This window comes from Chelmon rostratus, chromosome 20 (assembly GCF_017976325.1).
Source record: "Chelmon rostratus isolate fCheRos1 chromosome 20, fCheRos1.pri, whole genome shotgun sequence".
Taxonomy (NCBI): domain Eukaryota; kingdom Metazoa; phylum Chordata; class Actinopteri; order Chaetodontiformes; family Chaetodontidae; genus Chelmon; species Chelmon rostratus.
The window spans coordinates 12,327,784-12,353,235 of NC_055677.1; the positions used below are offsets into that span (position 1 = coordinate 12,327,784).

Consider the following 25,452-nt stretch of genomic DNA (forward strand, 5'->3'; position numbering starts at 1 on the left):
TTAAGCAGGATCTTGAATGCAGGACTTGTGCTCGTGATGGTGTTTTTTCACCTTGTTGTATTGGTTCTTTTTATTACGGATCTGAAAGCTTCTTCCACCGCTGCATTGACCACCTTTGTTGCAGGAGGTTGTTGAGAGGAAGACTGCAGGTAGCACACAATGCAGGAGAAAATGCATCTATATGTTCATGCTATAAGTGAACGTCAGTGAAAAGCAGCAAAGGTGGAAATGCATTATTTTTCATACAGTATCAATCTGTCTTCATCAAGCCAACTAAATGTGATTTTAAGCAGGGTTACCACCTTAATTATGCAGCAGTTTACTTAGTATTTAATTGAAGGACCTCTGACTTCATTATGTGTTAGGACACAGAACCGAAGCCCTTGAAATCAAGGCAAAGTAAAAAAAAAAGGTGAAAAAGGATTAAGAAAACACAGTCGCGTGGTGTTGGTGGTGGAGTACTCCTGCACACACACCTACCGTATTGTTTTCCAAAACGCCACACACGCTCCAGACGTGAGTCTCTCATGAGTCACGTCCTTTACTAGTCTGTGCAGGGCATGAATGCGAATGTGTAGTCTACCCCGCCGTAGACACAACGCTGCCTCAGTGCTGAAGGTGAAACCACACAGAGGATGTGTGGTCTGATCTGAACCACCAGCAGTGAATAACAAGCCACTTATTATTCCTTCTGAATAACATTTCATTCTTCCTTGCATAAACCATCAGGAAGAATGAGCCCTCAGTTAGAAACCTGGCTGCCTGCCCGCCGTGAACACCTTATTTTGTTGATTGCACACTTGTAGCACGCTAAGCTGACTTGACTTTGATTTTTCTCTTTAAGGTCTTTGCAGAAAAGGAAGTGGTCATTTAGAGTTGAATATTATTGTACACGAGTGGGAGTTTGGTCTCAAGGGATATTTTTGTTATGGAACATTAAGTCTATTAAAAGTCTAGCTAGGTACTGGGCTTCAGCGATAAGGATATCAGTTGCTGTATAAGACAGAGGGGTAATTCTAGAGGCATTGCCGGGAGTGTCCTTCTTTTCATACACAGTGTTGGTTGGCTAATACAGTGGTGTGATTATGCTCTTCATGAAACAAGAGAATGTTTCTATTCTCCTGCTCTGGCTCTATTGTGTTACTGAATTCCCCCGAGAAGTGAGTTGCGTTCAGGAGTTGCTGACTCTCTGCCTGTGCTTCCTCTGCCCTGCTGGGGCTGAAGTGGATTGTTTAAAGATTCTCGGGGATGAGTTGTGTCTTCTCCCTCCTCCGTCTGGCACACGAAAGAGGCAAGGCTCAATACAAACAAACACCTGAAAGTACCCGAAAGCACACGTCCGAACAGCATCTTGTCACGTCGACCAAGCGCCAACCTCCGGGGCTGCGAAGTGAAGCCAACGCACTGCAGTTCCTCAAATGGCCACTTGAGGCTGGCTCCAAAAGTGAGTCAATTCCCATAGACCGAAAAAATGAAATGCCAACTTCACAGCAGGAGTAAATATGTTTACAGTCTGGTAACAAAAAACTGTTTTGCTCTCTGCAGCTAATTTCCCTGTTTACAACTGTACAGGGGTGAGTTTTATATAACTCACTTGTTTATATTGTATTAAGTCTTAAAGTTATGCATAACTATGGACTTGGCTGCTTTGAGTGACAGCTAGCTGCAAGGTTTGAGCAACCAGGCTTCACTCAGACCCTCGCAGCTCCACCCACGCTCCACCTCTTTACCCGTTTTGGGATTGGTGGAGTCAGGCAGGCCGAGCATTAGCAAACCAGAGCAAAAACAACAAAAGCATCCCTGCGTACAAATATGAGGAATATTAACAGGTGTGCTGTGTGTTTCATATGCAGCTCCGCTCTCAGGTGCATGGCCTCCAGAGGGTCAGCAGGGTTGCTGAAAGGAAAGGCTCCACTTTCACTTTCTCACAGACCCCATCAGCCGACCTCAGCTTGACCAGACCTGACCCGAACCCTGACCCCGACTCCACTGCCGCCCTTTCATCGAGATAGAGCCGTAGGTGTGCAGGACAGATGCGCGGTTACGTGAAAACACACGCTCTCTCACCGCTTAGCAGCACGAGACCGGAGAAGAAAAGACAATTTTCTTAATGAGGATAAGCCGAGATCAGCTGAGTCAAATCATTATAAATGAAGGATAAAATGGATTTTGTTGCAGGAAACCTTCATGGTTGTTTTTCACTTAAGCTGTTGCAGAACTCTTAAGACAGGCGCAGCGAGGGAGGAACTCCTACGCAGAGGATAAATTTCCTCTGGACTTGCCCTACCACAACACTTTGTTGCAGTGCTCTTGTTGTCATTAAAAATAGACCTCTGCCCCTCTGAAGCAAGGGCCCCGTAGCATCCTGATCTATTTTGTGCTCCACGCTGTTCCCCAAAGGCTTTCTGGGTAGAAAAGTACTCCCTTCGCTGCAGCAGTTAAGGGCAAAAGGGGATTCTCTCCTGCAGGGTCGACGTCTTTTTATTGACTTTAGAAAAGCACACAAAAAAGGAGTTATATTGCACGGTGCAATGTGGAAGCTGTTGCTGGAGACCATCAAGCTGCAGATACTCAGGAGGTAATTGTGCGAGTAAATATAGTTTTCCTTCTTTTTAATGCCTCTGCTGGTGTTACAAAACTGGAAATATGCAGCCGGAGATCTTCAAACCATTCAGAGTTGTTTTTAAAGAAAAAGGGGATGTTTTGTTCCTCCTATCCCTCAACCCCATTACAGCTCCCACCCACCGCCTCACTCTGCACCCAAAACCATAATATTAATACAATGCTTTATTCATCCCCAGAGGGAAATCGTCTTGCTGTGATACGGGGAGGTCAGAGCGCAGGGTCAGCTGGGTCTAGGAGGGATGCAGAGACTTACTCGAGCACACTTACAGCTCTTGTCCTGAGTTTTACGGCCGCTGTTGTGTCTTAATAGGCATGAAACACAACAGCGGTTTCTGCTTCCTGGAACCGTTTCAGGCCAAACACCCACAGGCGATGGCAGGTCTCTCTGCTCACAAAGAGCCCCACTGTAACCTGTCATTGTCATCACCCCCCACCCCCCCCACCCACCCCAGTGCCCCATATATCATAATTAACACTTTCTCGTTCCAAATATATGTTTCTTCTTGGCCCAGTCTTAGAAAGATTTCTCAGTAATTGCATATGAGCACACTCGCTTGCACCCTTGTGTGATTTCTCATGCTCTCACATATCCAGGGTTCATCAGCTTGTTAGCTAAAGCAGTTACAGTAATTGGCAGGTTACAGTCACTTTATTTCATCTTTGATTCTCACCCTTTAGTGCTTCTTAATCGTCCTCCCCCACTCCCTCATGTTGTGACTCGATGACATTCAGGCTTTAGACTCTTGAGCCAAATCTGCTGCTGTTCTGAGGCCTGCGAAATAATAAAACGTGCCGTTTGCAGAGAAGACAAAACTATTTTCAACGCGAAATATCTGCACCCGTATTCAGCCACAGAGCTTGATTACTGCGAAGCAGGCAAGGGATGTTAATTGGCAGCGTGCAGTCACATGGCTTACTGCCATTGTTGTAAAGAACAGGTAGCAGAACGCACCACAAACAATTAGGCAAATCACTTTGTGATTTCCGCCTCAGCGGCTGGACTGTAATTTAACCGCATGTCTGATTCTGCGTCTGGTCCCACACATTCTGTCAGTCAAAATTACTAGTTTCTCCCCTTCTTTTCCGACACTCGCGCACACATTTAGCACTTTGATACACTCCCTGCGTACAGAAGAATGCAACTTGACAGGTTGATTAAAGCTGCAGGATTCTCTTGAGAACAGGCAGCTTTCACACGTACTGGATACATATTTCTGCAGCGGGATGAACGCTCACACAGGAAAGCATTAACTCACGGATGGGTGTGCAGTGATAGAGAAAGACGGACAAAGCAAAAGTGGTCTCTGCAAGTTGGAAGGTTAAGAAGTAGCAGAGATGGAGTCGAGCGCACCTGGAGGCCACATGTGGATTACCCCGCCTGCCCCCCAACCAGCGTCCCAGCTTGGAAAACTCAGTCGTCATCATTATAGTGAAGGGCGGAGGGGATCATTAAGTCATTATTTATGTGCTTTCTGCTGTTTTATCACCTCCAGACACAGTCTCACAATGCAGACACCCACACTCACAGCCCCAGAAGAATAACATAATTGTATGAGGCAGCCAGGGGGTCCCGGCTTCTAATAGAAAAAGTGCAGACCTTAACAGTCTGGGCCAGCTGTGCAGACTAACCCGCCTTTTTTTTCCTGTTAGGCTCGTTTACACCTTGTGTTGTTTATGTTTATTCACAAGCTGCTGCCACACTGAACCTTCACTTCCACACTTTGAGGGATGAGGTAGCAGAGGGGGAGTTTTCACAGGCAATTTCCCCTTTACAATAGCGGCAGTTTGCTTGATGAGGATAAAAAATAAAGAAACGCATGACAAACAGAGCACTTTTAGCTCCCTCTCACCCAATCTCACCCTTCCCCTGCAACATTTTCGAGCCTGCAAAAGCGGGCCGGCTTGTTATCTGTTTTTTTTTGTGTGAGCTGGTTGAATTCAGTCTGCCTTTCCATGTCAGGGGGCGCATTTGAATCAATTTTCCTCAGTTTTGTCATCATCACACTGTGATGGACGATATGATTGCTGTTTTCATAAAACAAAAGAAGCCTAGCTAGTTGGTGGAAACAGACACATGGAGTAGAGGTGGTTAAAGGAGCAGATGACACGGGCAACTGGAATAGAATTGGACGGCAGACAGAGCTGCACTGTGTTGCACCTGGAGCTGTGGCTCCTGTGAAAGGCCATGTGGAGTCAGCTCCCCAGACGCCGCAGTCCCAGATACTCCAAATACCGCTGTTTCCTTTCCCTTTTGCTTAAAACGAGGGGGAATTGTTGCTTTTCCAGCTGTGCCTGACCACCTCGCCCCGAGTCTGTTCCCCTGTTGTTTTCATGTCCTGATTCAATTACCTCCGCGGGACCACTCTCCTGACACATGACACACACACACCGGACCGGGGAGATGTGAGGAGCTGCAGTTTTATGGCATGTGGTGTGTGTTATTCATGGAGAGCCTTCATAGCAAAGCCACACTTTTTCCAATCCTCCCTTCCTTCCTCTGAAGTGCCTCTAAACTCCTTCTTTCTTTCCATCTCAAACTCATCTCCTATTAATCCTCTCCATTCTCCTGCTCGCTCACCGCTCCTTTTGTTCCTGCTTAACCTCTTTAACACCCCTCTCCTCTTCCCTCCATACAAGCCCGTCCCTTCGTTTCATCTCGCCCGACCTCCGCTCTTCATCCTGCCCTGCATCTCCTTCATCCTTTGTTCCTCGATTCCTCTCATTATTACCAGCCTCTCTCCAGTAATCTACCTCAAGTGACCCTAAACGACTTTCTCGCCTCCTCGCCCTCTCCAGTCTTTCGCCCCTCTCTCTTGTCGTGTTGAGGAGGTCAGCCTGAGTCTGAAAGCTTCATCGAGTTTCAGTGTACTCAGACAGCCAAGAGGCCTGGTGCCTCCAAGAATTCACAGGCACACACAGAAACACATTCACTCACATGCGTGTGACTTGTGTGTATGTGTGTGTGTGTGTATGTGTGTGTAAAGGCACGTTTTCGCATACGCTGACTTGAACGAATATACCATAGGCGGCAAATAAAATATATGCAGGCATCCAGACGAAGTCGCTGGAGTGTTCAGCTGGAACATAAATCGCGGCACAGTTATATGGCATCGTCACGCAGGTACACACTTAAATTACTTCTGACTTTGTCCGCCGACTGAGCGCATCTGAACAACACAAGTCAGAGCAACCGTGTGGTAATGCACTTCTGGATTTCTGGCACTTTTGCACTATTATACTACTAAAGGACTGAAAATACGTGAGCTTGAAATACATTTTCTATGTTCCTTTTCTTTTGAAGGTGAAAATAACACAAAGAATTAATGGAGTCAAATCCAAATACCTGCATGTCAAGCAAGCTGATAAATTGATCCAACATTCAATTATTTGATCCATTTTATCCATCTTTTCTGATCCCTGATAGATTCAATAAAATTCCTTGTTAAGTTGCTCAGCTTGCCATTATTAGTAAACCGCCAATCAAACAAGTGTGTAAGAAACACACACTTCAATGGCCGCAGCCCAGAGAACACATGTAAAACAACTTGTTTTTCGGACTTTCAAGGCACACAATGATTATTTTTATTGTAGATTAATCTGCTGAATAGTTCTTGATTAATCATTTTGTCCATAAAATTTTAGAAAATATCTAATTATTATATTCAGGAGCTCAAGGTGATGTCTTAGAGTTCATTAATTAATCGGACCCAAAGATATTGAGTTCACTATGGTCTAAAACAGAAAAAGCAGCAAATCGTCACACTTGAGAAGCTGAATCAGAGAACGTTTGCAGATTATTTTTGCAGACTTGAAAGAAACACAAATACCAGGTTCTATGACACACATCATGTTCACACACAGAGGAAGAAACGCCTCGATAACGATAAACAGGATCAGAAAAGCAGCTGAAACACCGGTTAAAGTGTTAACATGGAGGCACAGACACAAAGTCACACTCACTGAGGAACACGCGAGTAAACATAAACTGATACAAGTGGGTCAGACACACTCAGGCTGACAAAGAGGCATTTCAGCAGTAATAGATACATTTGGGTCAGGTAGACAGCTGTGCACACACACACACACACACAGATTCTGCACACACATCCTATAATGTGGTGATGAAACCATGTAAACACACATAAACATGCACATATACGGGCAGGAACATCTGCTTTTGGCCTACAATCAAGCCCAGATGGACCCCAGGGCTGGTGTGTCAACACCAGTGGAGACCACACATTAAAAACACCCAGTACTCTGGCGACTGACTCCTGGGGATTTAGAGCGGTGAAGCGGTATTAACCAGGACCACAACCTGTAATTGTTATCATAATGACACAGGAAGGAATTTCCAAATTAATACGCGCCTGAATTTATGGGAAATTTAGGTCAGTCGACCAAAATCCGACAAGCTTGAAGTCTTTTCGTGGCTCGAGACCCTTCGGTGTTTCAACGTGTGCAGGCTGCATGAATATGCATCGCGAGGGCAACGATATGAGGCAGGACCTAAACATAGAAAGCGAATTAATATATTGGAGTATAAAGTAATGATATTCAGCTTTGATGTGGAGCCATCAAAGGCGTCATGAAGCTGCATGGTTCAGAGGGGCAGCGTTGCACTGCACTGTATATTTAGCTGGGAGCTGAAATTAGACCTGTCACAGCTATAGACACATGCCATACCAGGCTGTGTGGCTCTTCATCTGTTGGGGAGGTTGATGGAGCTGTTGCTGCTGATAAGATGGTATTGTTTTTGCGCGCGGGTGGTGTTTTAGGAGAGGTTGTGGCAGCATGCATGCATTAAAACAAAAGAAAAAGGGAGGAAAGAGATGAAGAAACACAAAGCTTGCCCGTGAATGTTGTGATAATGTGTGCGTTCGCGGCAGCTTGTCCTTGTGCGAGCCTTCGTTCTGGTGAAGAGGGGGCACAAAGCACTCGGCCCATTCTTGCCTAATCAAGTTAGCAGAGGAGCCTGCAGCTACGAGGGCTCAGAGAGTTGATACTGGCCCAAATAGAGACTACAGAGTCTCACTTTTATCCCGGAAACCTTGGAGTTTCCCCCAAAAAACTCATTAAACACCAACATGGAGCCCGAAGCCGCTCAGTGTGTTTACACACACACATACACACCTGCTCCTCTACTGTATACCTGCTGACACATGCATTCTTAGTTCAATTATAGACCATCCACACACCTCCTAGCTAGACGCAGGGGTGAGTTTGTGATTATTCTATCTCACCAAGACCAAAAAAAAAAAAAATTTTGATATGCCTCCACTCCCTGTCGCTCTCTCAGCTTTTCTGAGGGAAGTGATGACACATTATCAAAGTGATTACTATTTGTTACATGGCTCATTTAGGTCAATTAGAGGAAACTTGTTTGGTGTTGTCAGTGTTTCAGGGGCATCGTGGTACCCGAAGACTCGCAATTAGCTGTCTGACTGTGACGTCCTCAAATATTCCCAAATGTTTGTCGTGTGGAGTCCTGAAAGGCTGTCGCTACGAGGCAGCTGAGGCGTGAGCTGAAAAGAGCACACTGCATGTGTGTGTGGGCATTTGTGCTTATATGCAAGCTGTTGTACGATCGTGCAAAAGCTCTTGATATACACTGAATTATTGTTCCATATTTATTGAAGTCACCGCAGGTAGGCTTTACATGGTGACATGTGGTTTGAATCCTGCAAAAGTAACCACCGGTGCGCTGGAATCACAGCAATGAATAAAACTATTTTGACTATTTAGGCAAACAAATACAAGGGACGTCTTTATCAAGTCTGGGGGATTGTTGTCGCTGACAGACAAATGTTAGCATGTAAACACATTAAAACTAAATTGTGAACATTGTAAACGTTTTGCTTGCTAGACAGCAGCATGCTAGCATTGTTATTGTGGGTGTGCTAGCATGCTAATGTTAGCATTTAGCAACACTGTGTCTAAATGTGGCCAAAATGGACAGATAGGGCCTGCCGTAGCTCAGAGGAAGGTTCCAGTCCAGCATGGAGCAGCATGTGCAGAGGTGGACAAGTAGCTCTTAGCGACAGTATATAGAGTCAAACAGCTAGCTAGCTGCAAATGCCGTTGCTTCACAGTGAAGGCCTGCTGCGATTTTCACATTAAAATGTATTTATTGTAAAGCACATTCAGGAAGTGATGATTTAGTGTCAACAGTTGTTCGTTATATTTAAATTGCTCACTGTTGGAAATAAGCAGAGCAAAGCAGCGCTGTAGATGTAGACTGTATTTATTGTGGATCTGTCATGTGGTCAGGATCCCCGATACTGATGCAACAGATCAGACAGGACATTCCTATTTAAAACAGTTTCTCAAAGCCACTTGTGTGTGTGCGTGCATGTGCATGCGTCTTTTCTCACCATGCACACCTATGATCTTATCTTTGCCTACTTTACACTTCTCGCTCCCCTTTGTCCATCTAATGTGGCATGCTGATGATGTAGCAGCCCACCGGTGTGAGTGGATTAGCCGTGCAGTTCACACTTTCCGTGCGAAGCTCCATGCCAGGGCAGAGTGTCTCCGATCAGAGAAAGAGACAGTGTGGAAACGTTATAGTGAGGCCTGATTAGTAAGAGTATAGCGTGACGCGCGGGGGGGATCAGCATCAATAATGACACCCGCAGAAAATCTGCTTGAGCCTCAGTTTTACATTTCCCTCAGATCTTTGATGTCTTCCCTCCTGTCCTTGTCTACAAACGGGTGGCAGCTTCTCAAACGCGTCACCCCGCCGCCTCCACGCTGCCATGAAAGTGTGTCGCGTAATGGGAACTTTATGGATTCCTGTGTATGTACCGGGGGAGAAAGTTCAATGTGACACTGATGTTCATCGTTCACCTTTCGTTTGGTTAACTTGTGCTACCGTTTTCTACATCTCCACGAGCACTTCCTTATATGAGGGCAATGCCTCCATTTAACCACTGCCTCTTCCTTGGCACTTTGTCAACTTGTGCTCTAATTCGCTGCTTCTCGTGACCTTCCAGTTGGCATTTGCAGAGGAAATCTACCTGCGCAAGTCTTTGTCACAGTCGTTAATGAGCACATGGTGAAGGACAACTTGATCATTAAGCCTTTGGACCCTTGCATGTATATAATGGCCTCTATTGATGTGGGTGAGATAATGATGGGGTCGTATGTTGTGTGGTCTTAAGCCTTTTACCTCTGAGTAGCACACTTGTGTTGACTTAAATGAGAGTCGGTGTTAGATGTAAAATATGAGTTGTTAAGGCCGTCAGCTATCAGCTTCAGTACTTATAAATAGACGGGTGAATATTCATGCCGCGCTTTGGAGGATGGCACTAAGGTTATTAAGTTATTTTGAACAAAAAAGCTTGATATATGGCTGTTCTGCAGAGATGGTGGTGAATAAAATGTGTTGTTTGACATTTTTACCATTTCTAAGGCTACAATTAAGGACAGCAAGAAACTCAGGCACAGACATCTTGATGCAATTATGTAACGATGGACGTCTCTACATCTATTAATATTTGTGATTGTTGCCTCTGCTCGTCCTTGCTTTCGTGGCTTCACCCCTGTGAGGGTGTGTTGCGAGATGTGTATGTTGTTGTGCTTCTAGAAAAACAGCCCGGCCTCCCTCATGGGGAAGATACAGTGGATCACACAGAAGGAAATGCAATTACCGCCTCCCAGCAGATTCCTAATCACTGAGCCCTGATGTTAAAAGTTAGCCTCTTTAATGTGTTGAATTTCAAAGACGCAGCACAAATCATTTGATTTACTCATTCTGGTCCTCACAGGATGTAAATAAGCTTATTAACCAGCCATTTTTAATATGTGCATCCCATGACTTCAAGAGGAGCCACTGACTTTATTCAAATAGAGTCTCTTAAGATACACCCGTGAAATTAATATATTTACAGTGAATATGTTTATTTAACGCTGTCTTTTAAAAGAAAAGATGAAAAATTCTGTTGGTGGAAGAAATTTTGACAACAGCTTGGCTGCATGTGTGTGTTTGACTTGCACCTCAACAAACATATCAAACTTCCTCCAAAAACGACACTTAGAACGAATTAGCTTGAGGTTTGATGTTGACGCAATATATTTCCTAATGTGCAGGTGCGTGTGCAACGTGTCATCACCTGTTAGTATTTAAGTGTGCACAGTGCATGCGGTATACAGTATATGAATGCAGAATCAATACAGTTCAAGTCTGGAGCCTCCTAATTGTACCACTGACTAATAAAGTCTTCTTCTGGACTCCAACTGGGAATCAAATGCCCAATTAGAGCCTTTACCCTTAGGCCCTGTTCCAGTAGAAGTTAACAGAAGAGACGAGCTCGAAGAAGAATCACTGAAGTGGTACATTCCATAGTTAGGCTGAAGTTTTTGCCTTTACATGGCCTTAATAGATCCAGAGACACAAGTTGCCTGGGGCTAAGGTGTGCAGGTTGGTTCTGAAAGTGGCTGCAAGTCTCCGGCGTCTCTATTTATGAGGAGGCTAACTGTCAGGGTTGTCCATTCAGCTCTCAGTGAAACACAATCCTTCAGACTCCTCGCAAAGCATGCACAAGAAGAAAGAGGGGGGAGACAGACAGCGGGAGAGAGACAGAGGCGAGACAGGGGGAGATAGACCTACATCTGTTTGCTTGGTCTTGCAGAGACACGATCGCGTCGGATGCCTGCAGGCTCCGTCTCCGACTCCGCTCCTCTGTTGTTCCAGTTTACCCTTGGGAGGCATGTTCTGGGAGACGAGACTCAGGCAGGCACACGCATGCACATACACACACACACACACACACGCCAAGACCACTTCTGCTGTATCCTCTGTGTGTTCAAACAAACAGCTGCCGTTCTCCAAACTCATCTCTCCCATCTCATTAATGTTATAACTTTCTGCTATTGTGCCCGTCTCTGGTGTTAACGGGACAAATTACAAAGGCCAGGCCACTCAACACACACACACAGACATGCACGCATGCACACGCTTGGGTAATTAATTGGTTCCACTGGAGCCAAGAGCTAATTTACTATCCCTCCTGCCACATTTCTTCAGTTTCTACAGTAAGACGACTCATCTCAAGGCGGCTTCCTTATGGCTCCCTCCCATCTGTAGGTCCTTTATGTGTGTTGAAGTATAGTGTGTATGATCTTTTTTTCCTGCAAAAGAGGTGGTTGTTGTTGTTGTTTTTCAGGCATATAATTACTGAGCTGTAGGAGTTGGCAGCCTGTTAGGCTTGTTATCTTGGATGTGTTGATTGCAAGAAACATGTGGGAAGATTGATTATAGTACTCTTCTCCCTGCCCCGTGCCTCCCTTTGGGTTTGACCGATTGGGACTTTTGTGAGTGAAGGACCAGATTTTAGAGAAAGACTGACTGTGATGAAATGTGTTTTTTTTAGCTATGCCATGCAGATTATGCCCTTTGTATCCATCAGCGTGGAAGAAAAAGATAAGAGACACTGAATAGCCCTCCATTAAGAGCAGCCTGCACACTGTGGTCTTCAATCAAAATACATTAAAGAAAGGTTAGCATGCTTTCCTCTGTGGAAGTGCAAGGTTACAGTTAAGTCATTATTAAAGGATCAGTACAAATCAAGCAAGATATTATGTAGAAAAGTAGTAATTTTGTCTTTTGTCTTTGACTCCAAACTCCAAACAATCCATCATTAGTATGAGCTATATCTTATGTTTTGCATGAAAACCGGTAAACCTGCTCAGAGGCCGAAAAAAATAGCTGTAAACGTAACGTTGACATATGATCACCTTATAGGTTAGGGTATAGGGTTGTTAGCAAACAGCCTATTAACAACTCCAGCAGCTATAAAGTAGCATTCATTTGGAGTCATGTTTCTCCTCAACTACCTCTCCTGGCTCAGTTTTTGGTCTCCACCAGCTCCTGAGAAAAAAAATCTGCCTCTTAACCTAAAGGCCGCGTCCACCAGCTGGTCGCTACCACTGGCTGTTTTCCGTTTTGTGCTGGGCAGGTAGCATGTGGTGGGGGTTTTCTTTGCCGAAAACAAAAAACTGCCTGCTGTGGCTGAAAACAACACTGAGAGTGAATGAAAACACTGAAGTTGTGGGCCGAAAAACAAACACAGGGAGTTAAAAGACGCTGTAGACCTCGTGGAGCTGAGAGGAACTGCAGCGTCGAGGGACAAATCTCATTAAAAATGACCCCTTTCACATGACAGGTCGCTGTTTGATTAACTGGAATATCAATATTAAGTAAGAGGAATATGAAATAGCTACAGAAGTGCAATATTTAGCTTCCCTCATTTAACCTCACCAAATGGAAATAAGTGTTAATACTTTAAGTTTATTCTTAATCACCTGAGTAAACCGACTTTTTAACTTTCCACCTCTGCTGAATATCCAGCAGCACACACAGCTGAGAGCTCTGTGCATTCACCGTCAGTATAAGCAAAGAGGCTCGACCTCCCCTGCAGTGGAATCTATCTGTAAGAGATTTCATCCATCATTCCCCCCAGTCATATCCTGTCAGCGCCAAAGCTGATATGATTGATTACGATATTAGTAATTGGATGATTCAAAACTGCAGTATTCTGGCAGACAAAAAAAAAAAAGTCTCCACTCACTGATTTCACAATCTTAGCTGAATGGGAGGAATCTACCCTTGGATGACTGTAATTTTCTTTTCATTTAGAGTCTGGTTAGCACCAAGGCAGCGTTTCGTTCTTGTGCGAGGCACGCCTGTGCCCTTTTGAAAGTATAGATCAATGAGCTGGTCCTGTAGGTAGTAGTTACCGTTGATATCGGTGCCCTCACGTGGCTCCCTCGCCTCGGAGGCCAGGCCGCAGGTGTGTTTGCGTGAATGGCGAGTCAGTTTTAGACTTGTGTCTGTGCACAGCGGTACACTGTGATAGTGTAATTTTGCGCCCAGTGAGACAGCCGGCTACCCGTTAGCCAAGCATGTAATTAAAGCTTTAAAAATGTCACCATCCCTCAGTGGTGGGCTTTATGCCCCTTATCGCTGCGGTCCCAGGTGAGTGTGCATGTGCTGTTGTGAGCACACGAGTTGAATATTTGTATTTCCTGCATGTGCGGTGAGCTACTTTGTCTCGATCGGGCGTCAGATGACTCCACTCCTCTTGTGTGCATTGGCCCCGCTAATACACCGTACAGAGAACAAAGGCTTTGAAGTGCAAGATATCTTTGATGCCAGTACTTTACCCAAGTAGTAAAATGTCGAGAAAATGACAGAAGATTCATCCAGGAGGGAATTGTTTTGATCATCCCCTGGGTGAAAAAGAACCTCCTCTTATGCTTGCAAATCAGTTCAGGGTTTCGGGGTCTGTGTGAATCCTCACGGTCATCGATGACCCTTTGTATGAGGAGAGCTGGTAGAAGCCTAACGCTTGCTTTCCTTTCAGAGAACTAACTTTGTAGCACCCTGCTGGGGCGCTATGGAAATATCAACTCTCAGTGAGCCGTAGTTTCGGGACTGCGGTGACAAACTCAGTTTCTTCTCAGAGATTTAAGCCACTCCAGCGCTGCAGGGTTGTTGTGACAATTTTCTCCCTGTGAACTGCGCTTTCTTGACACTGAGAGCAGCTCAGACAGTAGCCTGAGGGTCTGGGCTGAGTGTCAGAGCTGCTGTCTCAACGGTCGATCAGCGCCTGGGTCAGCCGCGGGATTTTTTCACGACTTGACACTGTGTTACAGTATACAGACATCTCCCAGCCCGGCCGGAGAGGCAGAGATGCGACTAGTGGAATAATATGAATTGGAAGTGAAAGGCAGAGTGTGCGCGCTGTCCACAGATCCCGATGAAGATGATCTTCCTCTGCCTCTACTGCTTGTGGCTTTGTTTATGTTTGAACCCTTTTTCGCCGAGAAAACTTTCAAGGAAAGATTGACATTTTGGGGAATATTTGCTTTCTCGCCGAGAGTTAGACGTGAAGATTGTCTGTATGCTAAAGCTGGCTAGCTAAGCTTAGCATAAAGGCTAGAAACAGAGGTGCTGGTTGGACCGAGCCAGGCCCCCGATTAACTACCCCTAACTCTAAAAGGTAAAATAGGCCTTTGCCAATGATTCCCAAAATCACATACATGATGTTTTGAGATAAGTTAACTTCTCTACATAAGTTGAAATAAACAAACTGACTATTGGTTTCACATGGGACACAAACAGAGGCCTCCTGGGTGAAAGTTCTGTGTCCATCCACCCCAACCTCCGGCCTGCACGGCTTTGTCGCTCTCTATGCTTCGTCACCTGACGTCTTCCTTTGCTTCGCCATAATAACTGCAGCCACTAGAGGCCTTACAATAAATGTAAGTATGCATTGTAAGAAGCTATTTGCACAGTTGACCTATATGGTCGTGTTTTTGCTGAAGATTTTCAGCATTAGTGCTAAGCTAAGTTAGCCAGGCATGAAAGTGATATCTACCCTCTCGTCCAAGTCTAGGCAACAAAGCAAAGTGCATTTTCCGACATGTCAGAAATGTCCCTAAAGTTGGTAAAAGCAATGAATAAAAATGAAATATTAGCCTCCTCAGTGCATCTGTTTTCATAGCATCCTCGTCTAAAGCCGAGAAGAAACCAACCAAGAAATGATTAATTCTCTGTAATTATGATGTCAACTGTGCAGGCTACAAGTTCTGCCTTACCTTGACCCAAATTTGGAAGTGAGCAGTTTAAACAGCTCTGCTCTGCATCCAGAGGATAAGAAGTCGTACTGAAGCACCTCCTGCAACCACGCAGGCAGCCGGACGCGTCCGGGTCAGGCTGCTGATCTCGTGGCGCGTGAGAGCTTCGACACGGACGCTCCTCTCTTTCCAGGCATGATGTCACTTTTCTCTGCCACATATTGCACGCTGTCGAAGCCTGTCCTCGTCTGGAGTTGTGTTGTGTAGACACACAAGCAGACCGCATTTAGACACGTGGTAATGCTTCAGCATGAGTGCTAGAGGGTAAGTGAGTTGAGTAAAAATAACAGCAGGATTTGGGAACCTCTGGAGAGTTAGGGTGGGACTCGGATGAAATAGCTGGGTGTGTTTTTTTTTTTTTTTTTTAAGCAAGACAGTGGAGAGAGTCAGTGTGTGTGCGTGTTCCTGTGGCAGACGTGTGTGATGTACGTCCCAGATTTAGCTGGACCAAAGCTATGGTTGTGGTCAGGGAGTCATCAGGGCTGGTCAAAAAAAAAAAAAAAGCCTTTCAGCTTAGTACAGTACACAGACTTTGGTCTGATTCAGATTCATTGTGTTTTTCAGCATGTGGAAAAGAATAGCAGAGAGGCTGAGGTGTGTGCAACCATCACTCAGGAGCAGAGGGGGGGTGACATTTTCTCAAACTGACCCCAAGTCTACTGTGAAAAGTTTCACAAGAAGTTTTATGACACAAACTTTGAGTAAGTTGAGTACCTGCGATGTTAGTCCAGCACTGGAGAAGCTGCTGCTCCTTATCCCCAGCGCCTGTGTTTCATCAGCTGTGTCCCTTCCCTCCATATGCTCAGAGCAGAAAATACACCGAAAGTCACAGTGCTGCTTTTCCAAATCTTACGCGGGTGTCGCAAACCCAACAACAGATTGGAATCTCAGCGCGTCAGTCCAACAGTGGGAAACTGATCCGCTATTTGTTCAACTTAATGTTTATTCCAATCTCGAGTTGTTTGTGGAACATAATGGAATTGAGGCTCAGAGTGAGATTACATGCAGGCAGAAGTATAGCATTACGCTAAAGAAACATGTATCTGCCAGCATGAATATCCACAGAGTGATTTTTCATAAGGAAACCTCTCGTGGTGGCAAAGTTCTTCCACTGGGCTTTAAATTTGAAGTGAAATTTGAAACTTCCTCACTTTTTATGCAAAGAAATAAAAACTATAATGGCTCAGTAGCTACTGTGCATATTTTTCTGTTTTTCAAAAGAGGAAGGAGCTGTTTCTCCATGTCTGTGCGAAGCTTTAAGCCTCTTGATGGGCATTTCCCGTGGCGGCAGTTGCTAGTAGATGACTGTTTACACAGTGAGAACAAATAAAATAAAAGACATAAAGCAAACACAAAGGCAGTAAAGTTTTCACATCGTGTCAGTAATTCCCACAGTCTGTCCTTTCATTTGATAGGACTCTTGCTCTTTATAAGTTCATATCCCACTCGGAAATGGAAGCTAGCAGGCTAGGCTAACTAGCTTCCACTCAGAAAGTAAATGCTGCTAGCATTAGCACTAATTCTCACCACATGTTGATCATAGCAGTTGGCGCACCAGCTGCCTAACTGCCGGTGTAAATGTTGGAGAGAGCGCTCAGGTAAGGGGCGCTGCCACTGCAGTTTGGCTAATGTACAAAAAAATACTAAAGATGTACATGCTAATTTTTATAACTCAAATGTATGTTAAGTCCAGTTCAACTCGAAGACGGATTCCTAAGACCAAAATAAAACATAATAATAAGTAGTAGAAGAAGAAGACATTCATTACTTTTGTCATACACTCAAATGAAGTAGCTCAAAAGTCTCTCCATTAGGGGTGAGTGAACAGACACTAAGCAAAATGTGCAACAGTACTGAAATAATAATTGTATTATGCACTGCATATGATACATAATAAAATTCTCACACAAGCCCCAATGTGTGTCTGATTCATTGTCACACACACACACACACACACACACACACACACACACAAGCTGAATGTCTTATTAGATCCAGAGAAATATCGGAGTGTGTAATGCATTCAGCACAGACAGGCAGAGAGACAATGTGAAAAGAGCAAAAAAGACAAACTGCACATGTGCACGTTTGATTTGCGCTTCAAAAGCCGCATCGTGCACCACAGATAAAGACTGGAAACAAACAGGCCGTCTGATCCGAGTGTGCCTTTCAAGCCCACTCTTGGGGAGGCACAAGCATTTCTTCACAAGGAATTAATCTGCTCTCTGATCTCGGGGGTCGTCGAGTGGAAAGGACCTCGCTGTGCGCCGATGGGCCTTTGACGGCGATGTCACCGCTCCGTCATTGTCTCTGTCGTCCTCCGCTGAGACGCCCGGGGGGACCGAGGTGGGCCGAGAGCGTTTAAACAGAAAGGGAAAAGGTCAACGAAAGGTAGAAACAGAAAGGAGAACGACAGAAGTTTGAGAAATCTGACAGATGGCCGTGGAGAGAAATCCCTCATGACAGCCAGGAAAGGAAAGACGTCAGTCAGTTGGCCACTCGGTCTGTCAATCATGCTGTGTTTTACGCAGCAGTCATTCACTCATTCAGGCGCCTCATCAGTCTCCCTGTCAGTCACTCACCGAGTTCGTTATTTTGTCAGATGGGTTTGTCTGCCGGCCCGACGGGCAAGTCGCTCTTCTAGTCTGTCGGTCACACAGAAGCAGCGCATCAGCCGCCGGTTTGAAAGTCGCGGCCTGACTTTGAATTTGTCGTCATTTTGTTCTTTTATCAGCCAGTAATGCGGCACAGCCAGTCGGCCTGACATTCAGAAAATCAGATAGTCAGCTGTCCTTTTGGAGGCAGACAGACAGCAAAGTAAGGAGCAAACATCTCCGTCATTTCTCTGTGTGCTTTGGTCTAAACACCAGAATCACTGATACCAATTGGCAGACAGAGACACAGAACAACAAACAAAAACTGGCAATAACCCGTCTGATAGACAGAGTGATAAACACCCAGTCTCATCCAAACACACACACACGTATATATATATATAAGTAAGTAAGTCCTCTGCCTCTCTGCCTGACGTAGAGCTATATAAAGCAGCTTTGTATTGTCTTTGTGTGTTCGGGTCTAAAGCAAAGTCTGGGTTGATTTTACTGGTGTGTGTCCTGTCTGGCCACAGAGAGAGAGACATCTATCAGCACTGTGTTGTGACCCCGATCTCACACTCCCCCGACTGTGTTTGGACAGATGGATCATCGCTGCGCCGCTCACATTTGACAAACGGGTTTTTGTATGTGAGCCCGTGTGTGTGTGTGCGCGCATGTATGTGTCAGTGTGACCAATACGACGCCGGCGTTTCAGGAGCCTGTTCGCTATGTATAGTGTAATTCAACCATCATGAAGTCCCCCTCAGACAAAATCGATAGCGGTGTTAATATGATCCTCCCTCCACTCGTTACTGCAGGAAGACTTCAATTGATTAGTTAGCTGACACCTCAGCTCTAAATGCAAGCATGCAGAGGAGAGTGTGTGTGTGTGACACTGTCTATATGCAGCTGAATGCACCATTATATAACTTTCCAAAACAACGAAGTAAACAGCTATTGACTGTCTGAGCCAATCCATTATTCAGCTCAACGCATTTTACTGCAAGTGGACTTTGCAGTCTGCATTCTTCTTCTGCTGCTGCTGCTGTTTGGGAGATTGACACATAGCATGCTGTGTTAAACTGTAGCTTCGGAGAGACCATCAGACCACCAAAATTAAACATGCAATTGAAGGAATATTATGAATTTCATGCCAAAAAAACTCGACATTCACTGGTTTCTCTCTGCAAAACTGTGCTTCTAATTGCATAACAGTGAAGATAAATGTCTCCACACAACAAATTTGTGTCATTTCGGGCCTCTTGTGGACATGCTCCAGTCTGGCTGCATCATTTCATCTGCCACACCTTTGATATTTACTCTTGGAACACACATAAATCTTTTAGCACGGTGAACCGTCCTCTACACGTCTCTGCTTCTTTTCTTTTTCCAGCTGCTGTTGTCCCTCTCTCTCTTCTGTCTGCTCTGTGTTCACAAAACGTGGTATGTAGGGGCGATGGCCGACATCGTCCCTGTAGTGCAAATGGTAGAGCGTTGTTGTGCCTTAGCCTGAATGTGCTAAAAGTATCAAAAGTAAAACTTGTTCTGCAGCAAAATGCTCCCTGTTAGCGTTTTACTAATATATCTGATGTTTTTCAATTAATATTACTGCTACATTTATGACTGTGTTTAGCTAATTTAAACAACTTTTAGCTACTATTGGGTCATTTAATCTGCAGCAATGCATCACATGCTATAAAATAATCCTTTGTTTGTAGCGTTGCTGTCCGCTGAGAACCTCAAAATCTTAAAAAAGTCAACTTTTCATGAGAAAAACAGCCACGTTTTCAGCTTTGTGATAATACATTTCCCAGCAAATCCAAGAGGGTTTTTAGATAAGTTTCTTTAGCTTAAGAAGCAGGAGAATTTTCTCAACCCATAAAGGAACACTCAATAAAAAACATTCAAAGTTTGGACAACATGGTTTTCACTGTACAGGGCGTGGAGTAAAAAGTACAATATTTGCCTCTGAGATGTAGTGAAGTAGATGCATAATGTTGCATAAAATGGAAATACTCAAGTAAAGTACAAGTACCTTGAACTTGTTCTTAAGTACGGTGCTTGAGTAAACGCACTGAGTTACATTTCACCACTGATGACATGAAACATTTTTTAACGTGAGGATTTACACAGTGATGCTCACTGTGATGAACTTGTCTGAGTTCTTTAGCTCATTAGAGAAGCAGCGTCATCCATCTCGACCATTAAGACTGATGCATCAGCGGATCATTTGAAGTGGGGGTGGGCGGGGGCTGGGGGGTGAAAAAAATGGTGAGATTCTAAATTTTTTTAATTTGCTCTACTAGATTTACTTATGATGGTTGTAATGACAAGGCGGCTGCAGTGTTTTGTACGTAGTTACGGCAACGTATTTTGCCTTTTTAAATTCACATTGGCTAATCGATCACTGAGAAACACCCTCAGTTGCCACCGAGATGATGTCAAGACAGCAAAGAAACGTGGATAGTAAAGCATGTGGATTTCCATTGGTCTGGACCTCACAGCCTGTTCCTTCTCAAAATATGAAAAAATGGAAAATTACACTGTGTTATCTGCTCTGTTCATGTGTTTCAAATGTCAGCATCATTTACCCCATGTTCAGTTTTTGTGTGGCGAGAGGGCTCCCTGTGCTAAGTGCCTGAATGCACCGGTGTGTTATCCATCACTGGGTCCCAGGGTGACTTCAGTGTGTGTGTGTGTGTGTGTGTGTGTGTGTGTGTGTGTGTGTGTGTGTGTGTGTGTGCGTTGGCGTGCGCCGGTACTGTAGGTGTGTTTTTGTGTGTCCGTATTTGTAGAGGTGTGAAAGAGAAACAGAGAAATGAGTAGGAGTGGGAGCAGAAGGAGGAAGAGGAGGAGGAGATGGTGGAGGAGGCTTGTACTAATGCCCTGGAGATGATTTAGAGTTTAGACCACTGAACAGCACAGAAAGCTCCTCCAGTTTTCTCCCACAGGACCACTCGGTGGCTTGTGGGGAGTTCAAGAGAAAACAGGATCCACCAGAGATCACTTCAGGGGAACGAAACAACAGTTCAAATGGTTTGGTTGTAAATCAAGTCATGTCTGTCTGTCTGTGCTCCGTTGCTTAAAAGGAATGATGCAAATGCATGTGTGGGCATAAATCAGGTTATCTGTGGGTCTTTAAAGTGACATTTGCATTTCTGAAATGATGGCTTATGAATATTTACAGTATCTGAGATTGTAGAGTTCTTAATTGTTTCATCGTGTAATGACAGGTTTTCATTAGAGCTCATTTTCGTGCAAATACGGAGATGGAAGTATTTTCAGAGTGATTAAATCCAGATGTAGAAAGAAAGAAAGTGAGGCAAAAACAATATTCGCTCTGACATTAAATATGCAACAACAAAAACATCGGACATCATTTAGATCGTTCAGTAGTCTCTGACATCAGTTGCTTATTTTTTTTATTTTACAAATGTTTGCATATACTGCGGCTAAATTAAAGGCGGTTTGTTGGGCAATATTCTTTAATGATGCAGTTTGACTGTATCACATATGGACATTTGGTGGCGGTAATGCACGAAGAAGTGCAGCCGTGTGCCAACAAAGGCAAGGAAGAAGAAAGCAAGCTACTGAACTTTGATGTAAACTTTGCACCATTTAAAATGTTCAAACAAATTGCTGTTTCATGTGGAAGGAAGCATATTAAACATATTTATTTGACTTCAAGGATTCTCATGCTTTAATGTCCAGATGCTTTGGTGACAAACGGTGTATGCAAGCATGACTTTCCTTTGCTAGAAAGCTCCACAGGGCACCTTTAATATTAAATTCGACTACAGCAAAGGGTTTTAAAAGCTCTATGAATCAGTAAAATGAAGAGAAAGTGATGGTGATATAATAGATTGTTCATGAAATACAGTCGCATTACAAATTGTACAAGTCTGAGATGGTGGAGCTGTGTTTTCTGAACATGCACATGTTACATGTACACGTGCGTGCAGGCATGTACGAGCCGACGGGGGGGTTGCGTGGAGTGCTGTTACAGAGGGAGCGAGGTCACCAAAGAGCGCACCACACACTGGCCTCGACTCCTGCTCCTGTCAGCCAGAACTCTGCACATGTGTGTACGCGTCAAGTCACTGGCCTTTCTGGCCGTACACCAACACACACACACTCAGTCATCTAATTTCCTGCGTCCAGCCTCACCTCTGTGCCCAGCAGATTATAGATATTACCTCTAAGTGGATGCAGACGTAAAAGTTTATAAGACCGGAAGAAAATATGTATGTAAGTGCGTCTTAGCTAGAGAGCACCTGGGGAAAATGATTTGCTCGCTCTCAGCTGCAACAGGTAAAATGGCTTTTTGGTGAGGAAAAAAAAACATTAAAGACTGTCAAGGAAACGAGAAGACAAAGAAATATGACATGTAAAACGACGGGTTGACTAAAGCGAAACTGCAAAAGAGCACAGAAGCTGACGTGTGAGCCGTCAAGACGAAAGGGAAAAGTAACAGAGAGAGGCAACTGGCGCTGGCTGTCACTTGCTTTCCCTGCTGTGGCTGACAGGTGTTTTACATTATTCCGTGGGTGAAGGAAAACCACACATACCCTGCCGCCTGTGCGTCTCCACGCTGGACTTTGAATGAATTCCATATAGGCCTCAAGGTCGCGGCACTTGTTCGTGCACACTAAAGGCAGAGTAAACTTTCCATTGAAGGAGAAAATGAAATAAAACCACCGCACTCGCAGCATTAGGACTCTCGTTTGAAAGCAGGAGCAGAGAGGTGCCTTGTGTTCTACCCCAGAGCCACTCCAAGCTTTCCAGCGCTGAGGGGGATTCATACTTCAGAGGGGAGTGGAGATAAGGTTCGTCTGAGGAGAGCAAGTGTTCACAGCATCTTTCTTCCTTACCTCACTTTAGTTTGTCTTTTTCTTATTTTTCAGTGTGCAGATTTTTCCACATTTTGCTGCCTTCCCACAACAAACACGGTATTAATAGTTTTTGCTTATTTGCAACCTTCCATTCACACTAAATGAACTCTGTCACGGAGGGAGGATTGCTTTGTTCTTGCTCTACAAAGCACCATGTTTGTGTGTGTGTGTGTGTGTGTGTGAGTGGACAACAGATGAAAAGCCTATTTCTTATACAATTAAATAATAAGGATCCTGCCTGGCCTACAGAATGCATTTTCTGTCAAGAAAGCTTTAGCAAAGCAAATGCTCACCATTAAGTAGCACTTTACAGCTAAGATCTTCAGTATCTTTAGTCACTCCACCACACACGCTGCTCAAAATGTGGCATACAGTCAGGGAGGCTTATTCTTGTGTTGTGCACAGCATGAATCATTCTCAGTAATAGCATCACATAAATGATTAAAAAGTAACGATGTCGATGGTCTAGACTGCTCATCAATTCACCCCCACAAAGAAAAGAAATCATAACCAATCCGGTAGTAAAAACAGCTTTGCTTTTCTTGCAGCGATTGACTTTTCTGGGAATCAGGAATCTGCCATAATAATCGCAACCAGCAATTTGAGGGTTTGGCTGTGAATAAAAACATATCAGATTTACAGCAGCTATAGGATTTAATTGACTCATGAGGATGCTGCGCAGATTTGCACATATGCACACAAACAAATGCGCTCTTAATAACGAATAACACGTGGATGCGCATACGCAGCACACATTCAGCTCCGTTATTGCGTACAACAGAGCTCCTCAGCAGCGGAAACAACGACATGCGCAAAGGGCAGAGAGGACATGAGAGGGCACACACACGGACACACACACTCACGCGAGGCGTGTGAGGTAATGCAGAGCCACGTCTGATTTGTGCAGCGGAAGTCAGAGGTGAGAGGTGTGAGGTCTCTGGGTGTCGATGAGGAGCGCAGAGGCGGATGTTGCTGTAAACTCTCCACACCTTTTTTCTAGTTAAACAATCTGTCACACTTTCTTTTTCTTGCACTTTTCTCGCTTGTTTCCTTTCTGTCAGGATTTATTTTTGCTGCTTTGAGAGTGAATCCTTGGTGACTGTAGCGAGGCGTTATTCTGTATTAATTTTTTTCAGCGCTTGGATTAAACTATGTGAAATGAGTATTTGTTCTAACCCAAAATTTCTATTTCTGTCCTTTCAGGTGTGTCTCTCCAATGCTCTTGGCCCCTGAGGCCTGAGGAGAAGTGAGCCAAGCCCGGGCCCCCATGGGACGCCCTGTGACCCAGCATGCACTGCTGCTGCTGCAGTGCATGCTGGTCCTGCGGCCTGGTGGCGTGGCCGGTAGGAGAGGGCCGGTGCTGCTGCCTGAATCCCCCTGTCATAAGACGGAGCACCCACTCATCCCACACTCAGGTAAGTGTTCACAGGATCAAACATGCACACACACCAGGGTGAGACGATCGATTCAACTCATTAGTTTTCTATTTCCCTCCTTAATAATGTGGATTTTTTTGTGTGTGCTTTATGTAGTTATTTATATCCTTCCATTCCTCCCTCCCTCCATTCCCTCACTCTAACCTTAATCACATTATTTCTCCTCTGACATTGCCTTCCTTTCACTCTCCACAAGGTTAGAGTTACAGACCATATATGAACATTTTCTGGGCTGTTTCAGGGCATTTTGCTGTTGCGAGGAGACATAAACACCCTTGGGCACATGTTGTCAGCTCTTAGTTGGAAGCAAAATGATGACCAGAGGGAGAAAAAAAAAGTACAGACGCAAAGTACCTTGATATTTTTATTGGGTATCTCATTAGCTCTCTTTCTCTGACAGTTCCTGTCACTTGCCCCCGACAATGGCTGCAAATGAGATATTGACTGGAACGTTGGGATTGCATGTTGCTGATGTCAAAATGCAAAAGAAATGCTAGTCTGCTTTTTAGAAAGTAATAAAAGCAGAGCTGACCACTTTTCAGTTTAGTTCCGAGTGAGATTTCGGTGAAGTCGGTGCATTTTACCATCAGGCCTTCTGTTACATTGCCCACCACAGGTCAGAGTCATCATCAGCCCCCACAAATTCTTTTTAAAAGGTTCACACAATCCTAAAGCATTTACAGTTGAAAAAACAAGTCTATAATCATGGTCAGTGATGAATAAGTGTTGTTCATCAGCGGACTTTCCAACCTCCGGACATTATAGCCTAAATGAGACCAAACCCAAGCAGGGTGTGTAGAGATCTTCCCCCAGAGACCTGCTCATTTCAGAGACACTTTTCCTGCATTCTAGTCAGTTTCTGGATTAATTTTGTTGCAGAAAGGTGGGAAAATGTGACTCCCAGGAGAGTCTGGCTGGTTGGCAAGTAGCTACATCCACAAACACTAACACTGTATGACAAGTACATGAAGGAGAACAACACGTTGTTCAAGGACAGTGGATCTTCTGGATCATTTTGAAAACAAACTAGATTTTATTAATCTAGAAAGCCATCCTAGAAATAGAAGAGAGGGAAATAGCTCTTATCTGAACAATTTTGTTTGCGTTTTGTCATATTTTTCTTATTGATTACGCCAGAGGTGCTTTCACATATATTTACTGATAAGACTTCAAAGGTAATTCATGGTGTGACACCTTGGCAGCTCGATTAAGCTGTTAACCAATGGTCCTGTCTGACAGATAAGAGCTCGTATAAATACCAAT

General features: G+C 44.5%; 1 protein-coding gene across 1 annotated transcript in view; it reads left to right on the plus strand.

The window, feature by feature from the left end:
* Window positions 1-25,452, plus strand: part of sema5a (sema domain, seven thrombospondin repeats (type 1 and type 1-like), transmembrane domain (TM) and short cytoplasmic domain, (semaphorin) 5A) — a 121,597-nt gene that overhangs the window by 6,699 nt on the left and 89,446 nt on the right. Inside the window, exon 2 of the mRNA XM_041961379.1 lies at window positions 23,957-24,168. Within this exon, the coding sequence (XP_041817313.1) occupies window positions 24,021-24,168 (148 nt within the window). The 5' untranslated portion in view covers window positions 23,957-24,020. The remainder of the gene's footprint in view (window positions 1-23,956; window positions 24,169-25,452) is intronic.